At 57.6% G+C, this 8655-nt stretch overlaps 4 protein-coding genes across 4 annotated transcripts; 2 read left to right on the top strand and 2 right to left on the bottom strand.

The window, feature by feature from the left end:
* Positions 1 to 1490: 1490 nt before the first annotated feature.
* IE81DRAFT_295951 (5-formyltetrahydrofolate cyclo-ligase) lies at positions 1491 to 2741 on the top strand (the record flags this gene model as incomplete). Its single annotated transcript, XM_025512119.1, has 5 exons — positions 1491 to 1611; positions 1729 to 1892; positions 1953 to 2145; positions 2275 to 2442; positions 2605 to 2741. 5 exons carry the CDS (start codon positions 1491 to 1493, stop codon positions 2739 to 2741), a joined length of 783 nt encoding a protein of 260 aa, XP_025365853.1.
* IE81DRAFT_327238 (hypothetical protein) lies at positions 2722 to 3797 on the bottom strand. Its single transcript, XM_025515054.1, has 2 exons — positions 3393 to 3797; positions 2722 to 3216 (listed from the first exon to the last, which is right to left on the bottom strand). The coding sequence occupies exons 1-2, from the start codon at positions 3673 to 3675 to the stop codon at positions 3026 to 3028; spliced, it is 474 nt and encodes a 157-aa protein (XP_025365852.1). The 5' UTR covers positions 3676 to 3797; the 3' UTR covers positions 2722 to 3025.
* Positions 3798 to 4268: 471 nt separating this feature from the next.
* On the top strand, positions 4269 to 7050 carry IE81DRAFT_319001 (uracil-DNA glycosylase). The gene is made up of 9 exons (XM_025512613.1): positions 4269 to 5045; positions 5177 to 5231; positions 5320 to 5383; positions 5459 to 5466; positions 5549 to 5575; positions 5672 to 5780; positions 5865 to 5916; positions 6012 to 6377; positions 6469 to 7050. Exons 1-9 carry the CDS (start codon positions 4431 to 4433, stop codon positions 6649 to 6651), a joined length of 1479 nt encoding a protein of 492 aa, XP_025365851.1. The 5' UTR covers positions 4269 to 4430; the 3' UTR covers positions 6652 to 7050.
* On the bottom strand, positions 6481 to 8226 carry IE81DRAFT_327234 (hypothetical protein). Its single transcript, XM_025515053.1, has 3 exons — positions 7945 to 8226; positions 7262 to 7855; positions 6481 to 7089 (listed from the first exon to the last, which is right to left on the bottom strand). Exons 1-3 carry the CDS (start codon positions 8080 to 8082, stop codon positions 6967 to 6969), a joined length of 855 nt encoding a protein of 284 aa, XP_025365850.1. The 5' UTR covers positions 8083 to 8226; the 3' UTR covers positions 6481 to 6966.
* Positions 8227 to 8655: the final 429 nt, after the last annotated feature.

The following is an 8655-nucleotide window of genomic DNA, read 5'->3' as shown; positions in this document are numbered from 1 at the left end:
CGACTTTGCAGGGGGGGGGGGAGGAGGAGGAGGATCTACACAGCTGAAGCTTTTTGATGCGATGCTGCTGCTCGCATGCATGCAGATGAGCAGCTGATATGCTTCCTTGCTCGCTTGACAGCGGTGCACGCACGATGCTGACATTAGGCGAGCGCTCGCATCGTGACTACACCGCGTGTTGATCAGCACGAATCTCCACTCGTATTCACATTGTCCAAGTCTGCATCAGTACCAGCAGCATACTTGGCCTATACCCCTTGGCTGCACTGATGCATGGTTTCGCTGTTTCCGCCTCTACCAAAGATATGCAAACATGCAAGCCTTCAAGGCACATCTCAAATCGTGAATGGTCATGTATAGTGTACGTAGATTTCAAGTTCGCGATCGATGAGTCTGATGAGTGCGGTGCGGTGCGGCGAGTACCGTACCGCACACATGCGCATGCCTATACCATGCATGCATGCATGCGCTTTCACGTACGTACGGTCCGCCATGCTGCAGCTGCATGGCTCCGCGCTTCGGCCCAGCCGCGCGCACGAGGGCGGTCGATCGATCGTGATCGGTGAATTTTGTGTGGACCCTTTGCCTTCCAGCACTCTGACTCGTGACTCTTTGCCCACCGGCGCAGCGCAGACTCGACTCGACTCGACTCGCTTCGACTCGACTGGACGTTGACTGTTCTGTTCTGTTCTCACCTGAACAAGCTCGTGAAAGGAGAGCGCGTGCAGCTACCTAGCTGCGATGAAGTATGCCTGTCGTGCAAGTCTGAGGAGATGGACGCGCATCAGCGCCAATATCAGCTCTTGTTCAGCATAGCATAGATGCCGCATGGGTCGATTTGCATGCGCGCTTCTTCGAGATGATCTTCAAAATGGCCAGCGAATCGCATGGCATGGCAGCGTCGCTTACTGAGAATAACGACGGATGTTGAACAACATTCAAGATTCGTGATTGCGAGGCAAACGGATTTTCGATCCAAACGCGCGGGAGTCAAAGTGGCTCGTGTAAGGCACGTGCACGTGATCCTTCTCAAAGTTCTTCCTTCCCACCAATTCGCGATTCAACTCAAGACTTTTTTAGGTTTTTGGAATTTCGCAGCGACTCACAAGTTGCGTGCGTGCGGATGGATGCTGTGGAAGGGAAGGGCATGCACGCATACAGGTCTCGCGCGCGCTTCACATTTCGTGTCCTGCCTGCCTGCCTGCCCGCCTGCCTGCCTGCCTGCCTCCACCTCACGCACTCCATCACGAAGACTTCACTTCAACTCACACGTCACGCGCAATCTTGAATCGCGGGGGGGTTCAGCTTATAGCTTCATCTCAGCTTCGCTTCCTGCTCCTTTCCGCAGACTCGAAGCTCAAGATCGAACTCAAACACATCGCCGCAACAAGTCCGCATCGAGTCGGATCGAGCCGGTAGGCAAGACACGTGTTTCCCCCCAATAGACTTTTTTCGATCCAGCAACCTCCTCCATGCATTCCGATGCAGATATGGCTTCGTCCGCTGCCACGTCTGCCACCAGAACAGCATTGCGCCAGGCCAAAGGGGCACTTCGAAAATCCATGGCGAGCAGGCTGAGGGGTATGAGCCAGGAGGAGGTCAAGGGTGAATGTGAGTTTGTCGCGAGCTTTCCAAGTGGGCGCAACGCCCCTCCCCCCCACAAATCACAAGATGTCCCCCCACGTTTACCTCCGCACCGCACCTCTCGCGCTCCCCCCCTTCCCCTAGCATCTCGCGTCACATTGCGAATCTTGGGCTCCTCCACGTGGGCCTCGTCGAGCTCCGTCGGCATCTACCTATCCACCTCTGGCGAGGTAGAGACGGACGCGTTGTGTCGCGCAGCCTTTGAGCAAGGCAAACAAGTTTGGATTCCCCACTTTGCTCTGGATCCTGTTGCAGATGCGCATCGACAGCATTCGGCGGCGCCTGCAAAGAGCGAGGGAGATGAGGAGGGGATCGCAGCTGCATCGCCACCAAGGCAACCTCTTCCTCCTCCTTCTCCTCCCCCGACCAAGAGGACATCCTCTTTCGCGGAAGAGATGCGCATGTTGTTGCTGAAGGATGTGCAAGAGTATCAATCGCTCAAGCCGAACGCTTACGGCATAAGGGAGCTCAGCGTCGAAATGGCTCGCGTCCGTGAAGAAGGTGCGTGTGCTCCCCAAAAGCGAGAAGGAATCGTTGGCGAGTCGCTGCCCGAAAGCTCACGAGCTGAAACTGACGACCGTTTTTTGTCTTTTTCCCCCCGCGTCTGCAATGCGATTTTACCCCTCGCAGCGCTCGCTTCGAGGACTGCACCGGACCTCATCCTGGTCCCCGGCGTGGCGTTCGATGTGCACGCCAATAGACTGGGTCACGGAAAGGGCTACTACGATCGTTATCTTGCTCAATTGCACAAAGCTGCGCGAGCTAGACGAGTCGCTGCCGAAAAGGAGCCCATTTCAGGTGAGTCGAGAGCGGAGCGGTGGGCATAGCAACAGTGTGGCCCGGCCCGGCGCAAACCTCGGTGGTGCATTGGTCGATCAGTCAACCATAGACCATCACACAGCTTGGCACTCGCGCTGAGCTGCTTCGCTCTCCCCCCCTGCTGGACTGCCGCTCCATCAGTGGCCCTGTCCTTGTCCCCGCAGCTTCTGCCCGAATCTCAAATGGTCCCCACAGACGAAAATGACAGACCTTTGGATGCCATCGTTGCACCCGATCGGACGATCTTTGGACCTGGGTCTAGATGGCAAAATGCATGATCATTGGCAAACGCGCTCGCGCTGCCTGTTGGATACCGGCGACTGGTCGCGCGAGCATCCTTTGGGATGCAAGAGGCCCAGGCGTCGGGGCCATCTCTAAGCTTTTCACTGACTGTCAGACGCTGCAGAGCAGGGCGTGCCTTTTGGAGGCCCCATGGCCGGCCGCTCGTCTTGACGCTAAAGTGCGCCCGTGTAGCTCTCGAATGCAGGTGGCGCAGCAATCGGCCAAGTCGATCATGATGCCTGGCTCGATCCGCCACGGCAGGATTCGCCCTAACGCCAAATCAGAAATCTGTAGCCCTGCCGCCGTAAGTCCATTCCCTCTGCCAAGCCAACGGGTCCTTCTTTGGTCCTCCCACCTCTCCAGTGCTGGGATTCGTGTCTCCCTCGAAATCCGGCGTGGGCACCCTTCGCGCATCGGGATGAATGGCGTCGCTTTCGTTTCCGCTTGCGTTCGAGTTGAATTGCAAAGCGTCTGTTGGCGGCGAACGGAGCATATTGTCAGTCTGGCGAGTTCGAGAGAAGAAGCGTGCGAATGGGGATGCTTGGAGAGAGCCACTCGCAAAAGGACGCCCCCCAGGGCTGATGTGTGCGTAGCTGTGCTGCAGGCCCTTGGCCAGGCATCTGCGAAAATTTTATGCCAACACTCACTGCTCTTTTCCTTTACCAACCTCTCGAATTCTCGCTGTTCCTTGGGTGGAAGAGGAGGAGGTCCAGGTCTGCTAAAGGGAGATTCTTGTCCATCGCCATCCGACAGAGCGCGCGTCGAGGCGCTCAAATGTCGTGATGAAGATGATGATGAGGCGGTGGGAAGGGGCAGGCGCGACGAGGAGGAGGAGGAGATGATGGAGGTGGTGGAGGATGAGGGAGCGCCGACTTTGGACAGCAGAGCAGTGGGAGGTCGAAGTGCGGTCTTGCAAGTTGTGGAGAACATGTCGGTCTGATCAGCGCAAGGGGAGAGAATATGATGTATGCGTACGCGTGCAGGAATTGATGTTCGATGGGCGTAGTCTTCGATGTGGAGAGGAGGGGCTCGTCAGTGTGGATGGACGATGGTGGATGGAATGATGATTTAACAGCGTGCACATTCGGGCTTGGCACCGCTTTCACCTCGGCCACGCTTTCACCTATTCCGGCAGGCCCGGCCGCACACTGATCGCGCATCGTCATCTGACGTGAGCGTGCGTGCCTGCGTGCGTGCGTGCGTGCGTGCGTGTGGCGACTCGATGCGGTCTCTCGAGTCACGTGCAAGTCGTTGTTGCCCTCGCAGCGCGGCGATCAATTTAGGCGCGACGCGACGCGCAGCAAAAGTCGCGGGCGCAGGCGCGGGTACGGGTAGTTTGGTTGCGCGAAAAAAGTCAGAGGAAGAAGTCGCGATGCGCGCGCCGAAGCAACACGCGCGTCGAGTATGAGTGGAGGTGATGGATGGTGCGCGCGTGCGCTGCATGATTTGGCTGTCACCACGAGATGAGAGAGCCGAGGAGAACACTCGCACGCCTCACAGAGTCACAACACTCGCGACTCGCGACTCGCGACTCTGACCCTACGGCTGGATCATCCGCCACACGAGCTTCCTCCAACCCTCACACCAACCACGGCGCTGCCATCATCTTGCGCTCCTCACAAGACGGCGGGCTACAGCAAGACATCGGTGATCGCCGCATCTCTCTCTCTCACTTCCATCCATCCATGCGCATGAACATCTGCGCATTCCCATCCGCTCGATCCACATCGCGTACACTGCAGCTGCTACGATCTGCGCACTCTACACGCCGCCGCTCGCCCACCGTCGCTCCCTTGTCGCAGATCACTTGCTCTTCCATCTTGTACGCCGCCGCCGCCGCCGCCGCCGCAATGTCGACCAGCAAGCGCAACATTGACGCTACCTTGACGAGTGCAGGTGCAGGCGAAGCTTCCAGCTCAGAGGCCCAGCAAGTACGAGCGAGCAAGCGACAAGCCGTGTCGCCCATTCGCGGCGCCGAGGAGAATGGTGCAGCGAAAGGGACTGCGCTGGCTGAAGCGGAGGATGCGGCAGAATTGGACGAAGAGGCGATGATAGCAGCTGCGATGGAGGCGGAGCACCAAGATGCAAAGGATCGTAGCGATCTCACACCTGCTAAAACGGAACCATCATCCTCCTCCTCCTCATCATCATCAGCAGCAAAGGCTTCCACCGCGGCGCCCCTATCATCAGATTTGACTTTGGCCATCGGGAATGATGCGTTGGAAGTGGAACGGAGGACGATGCACGCAGAGTGGTTCAGGCGATTAGAAAAGGATATGAGAGCGCCGAGTTTCGAAAAGGTGAGTCAGGTGATCGTGTCAGAGCGCGCTGCGCAACGTTGGCTCGCCATGCGGCTCAACGACGGTTCGAGCAAAATCGGCTGAGGCGCATTCTACTACCGCTGTCGCGTGGCTGGCCACCACCACCGCAGCTAAAAGCCTTTCTGGCTTCGGAAGCCAAGAGCGGCAAGGTCATCTACCCTCCACGTGAGCTGCCGCCCCCCCCCCCCCCCCAATATCACCCACTAACCCTCCCTGAATCGCATCGCTGCGATGCGAACCTTGCGAATGCTAGCCGACCTCATTCACAGCTGGTCGCGATTGACACCTCCTAGCAAAGTCAAGGTGGTGATTATCGGGTGTGTACATCTGCCCCAGCTGTGCTCGAATTCCCGCGTCCCGGCTGACGTGTCTGCCCTCGACTGCTTTCCCAGACAAGATCGTGAGCGCAGCCAGCTAGGTGCACTTGCCACGCAAAGCTTGCTCATACTTTCCTTTGCTGCCGTTCGCAAAATCCTCCAAAGCCTACCACGGTCCCGGACAAGCGTGCGGTGAGTGCGCTCCCTCTTTCACGAAGCGCGCGTCTCGTCATCGGCAAGTTGGCTGATGTCAGCTCGACTTGCCTCCCACCTTTACGTGCGGTGCAGGAATGTCCTTCTCCGTACCAAAGGGCGTGCCTGTCCCGCCCAGCCTCAAGAACATCTACAAGGAGCTACGCGCTCAGTACGGCGCGGGATTCGCAGTTCCTACACACGGGTACGTGTATGGCCATCACATGGGCTCGTCAGGAGCGTTGACAGCGTGATAATCGCTCATCTTTCCGCCGGCTCGATGGATCAGATGCCTGGATGGTTGGGCAAAGCAGGGAGTATTGCTGCTCAATGCGTGCCTCGTGAGTACGGGCAATGAGGGGCCCATGAATTTTTCCCCCCTTTGCAGCGCGTGCATCGTTGAAGCGATGCTCTGTCACCCGAATCACGATTGCAGACAGTCCGAGCGCACGCAGCAGCTTCGCACCACGGGCAAGGCTGGGAACCTTTTACACGGCAGGTGATCAAGAGCATCGCGGCGGATGCCGCTCGATCCATCGGCAAATCGCCAGATGCAAAAGTCACCCCTTCCTCTTCTGCAGGATCAGGCTCGAGCTCGTCTGCACCTTCAAAAGGTAACAGCACCATCACTAGCTTTTTTGGCAAGCCAAAGAATGCAAAAGCTCCTTCGTCGTCTCCTGGAAGCAAGAGCGAGGAAAAGACTTCGAGTTCGGCGCAGGGCGGGGGGACGGGCAGTGGTGTAGTCTTTCTGGCTTGGGGAGCTCCCGCAGCCAAGACGCTCGCAGAAGCCGGCGTGACCAGCGTGAGTGTGGCAGTGGCCTACTTCTCTCCGAGATCGCAACCCCCCTCTCCAAGCGCACGTGCTGAATTAGATCCCTCATTGTCTCTTCTAGAGCTCTCCAAACGTCTTGGTGCTAAAGTCTGCTCACCCTTCACCTCTATCGGCGCACAAGGGCTTCTTTAGAGCGGCCGCTGCTCCCAGAGTGGGGGATAGTCTGTTCGAAGAAGCGAATCGCTGGCTCACAGTTCCGGCAAGGAGGGGTCCCAATGGAGGAATTCGATGGGCAGACTTGTAGTCGCGAACGCATCACCTTTCGCTGGCGTGGCTGTGCTCAAACGATCGGCTGCTGCGCTCACCAGATCGCGCGCTCACCAGATCTTGCTTCGGTGGTCATGTTGCACCACCTCTGCCCACGCTGTCGCAAGAAATTCCTAACAACCACTAATGACACTACTTCTTGCAAGCACTGTCCTTGCCGCTCCGCTGCAGATCCCCAATGCTTCCACACTCGTGGTGCCCTGGCTCCAAAGCTCCTTCTACAGGCTCACGACTTCTATTGTGCGCGCGCGTGCGAGAGACACAGAATCGAGGTGGCACCTAGACACGTCCATTAGAATTCGAAAGCGCGATCCATATCGCTGCGGATGAGCTCCCTCATTCCTGGAGGCATGAGTGGTCGAGGGTTTCCAGAAGGTGATTTGGGATCGACCATGTATCTGAAAGGCATGGATACCTGCAGCGACGCGGGAATGTGTGATGCGGTTGTGAGCCAAGCTTGGTGTGCGCGTGTGACCCCGCTTGCGAATCGATCGACGTCGCCCCTCCGCTGTGACGTTCACCGCTGCGCAGAGCGGCCAGAGGCGAGGAGTACCTCGAGATGCACACGGAAGCGCGTCGCTACTCACCGACTCTCCGTTTCCAAAGTTCAACTCTGGGGCATGACACCACTGCAGCGCGCCATTGGGACCCATCTGTTCCGTCTTGTCCAGCGCCATCCCTTTGCCCCTCTCCACCACTTGGCAAGTGACTCCCAAAGCGGTATCCGTAGTCATCTGCATGCCGCTCAAATGCCTTCTGGGCATGCCCAACTTGCGCAGCGAAGAAGTTCTGTCCCGCGGTGGATCGTCGCCCAGTATACCGCCAAAGAGAAAGTGGGAGAATGGACCGCCTGGGAGTTCTGGCGATGTTGGCGATGATGATGATGATGATGATGATGATGATCCGGACGCCTCGATCTGCTGTGCGGCGCTGTAGAGCCCGGCATCGGAGACGGATAGACCGAGCGGTGCTTGAGGATCCAACAGGCATATACTGGTCAGAGGGACTTCTAGCGCATTGGTGAAGCTGGCGGTATGAAGCTCGAAATCTGCTCGAGGTTGCGCGACCCTGTCCAATTGGAGCTGCAGCGAATGGAGAGAGGCGTTGGAGAGGGATGTAAAGTGACACGTCGTGCCTGGGCCTAGCAGCGTCAACATGTGACCGTACTCCAACAGCGCCCACTGTCAGACGATTCGAGTGTGGCAGAGCAAGTGAGCGGATCAGCGCTCGTTGCGCAAGACGACGTTGATCGACACTCCTATACACGCACCTGAGGGAAAACTGCAGGCGCATCTGGATCATCTTCCTCCATGTGCTCGATGATATACTCTGGTCGCTTGCGAGCCTCACCACTGCTCTGGGCGGCGGCGGCGGCGGCGGAGGAGGAGGAGGAGGAAGCCGTCGTCATGGTGATTGCGTAGACATTCGACAAGAGTCTGGCGCGCAACGAGTCGAGGTTCTGCAAGTGCTTTGTCTGAAATCGAGAGATGGGAGAGCAGAATCTTTGCGTAGCCCCGTGTATCTCCAGAGTCGTGGAGAGTACGGTACCGTATGCAATCGTGAATCAAAAAACGCAAGAAACTGCGCAAGCGCCCACGCAATGCAGTCGTGAGTCAGGAGTCCAAAAAAAGACGCGGAGGGTCAATCATCGTGCGATCTTTCGTACGAGAGCAGCGCGCGAGCGGTGACGTGCATGGTGAGTGCTGCTGCGATCGAGAAGGATGGATGAATCACGTGAATGGAGGAATCGTGAATGCAGGCTTGTCAGTCGTGAGTGTGAGTCGTTGTGTGTGTGTGTGCTGCTGGTGAGGATGTGCAATCGCGAATCACGAATCGTGAATCTTCTGGGATGCTTGGGCAGCAGCATCTGCGCCCTGCAGCACTCACCACTCACTCCCATTCAACGCCATGCGTCGAGCGCAGAGCTTGCATCTTCACCATTTCGTTTCGATCGTCCATAGTGATACCCCCCCCCCCCCCC

The sequence above is a fragment of the Ceraceosorus guamensis genome (genome assembly GCF_003144195.1).
Source record: "Ceraceosorus guamensis strain MCA 4658 unplaced genomic scaffold IE81scaffold_211, whole genome shotgun sequence".
NCBI classification, from domain to species: domain Eukaryota; kingdom Fungi; phylum Basidiomycota; class Exobasidiomycetes; order Ceraceosorales; family Ceraceosoraceae; genus Ceraceosorus; species Ceraceosorus guamensis.
This window is presented reverse-complemented; position numbering and strand designations above follow the sequence as displayed.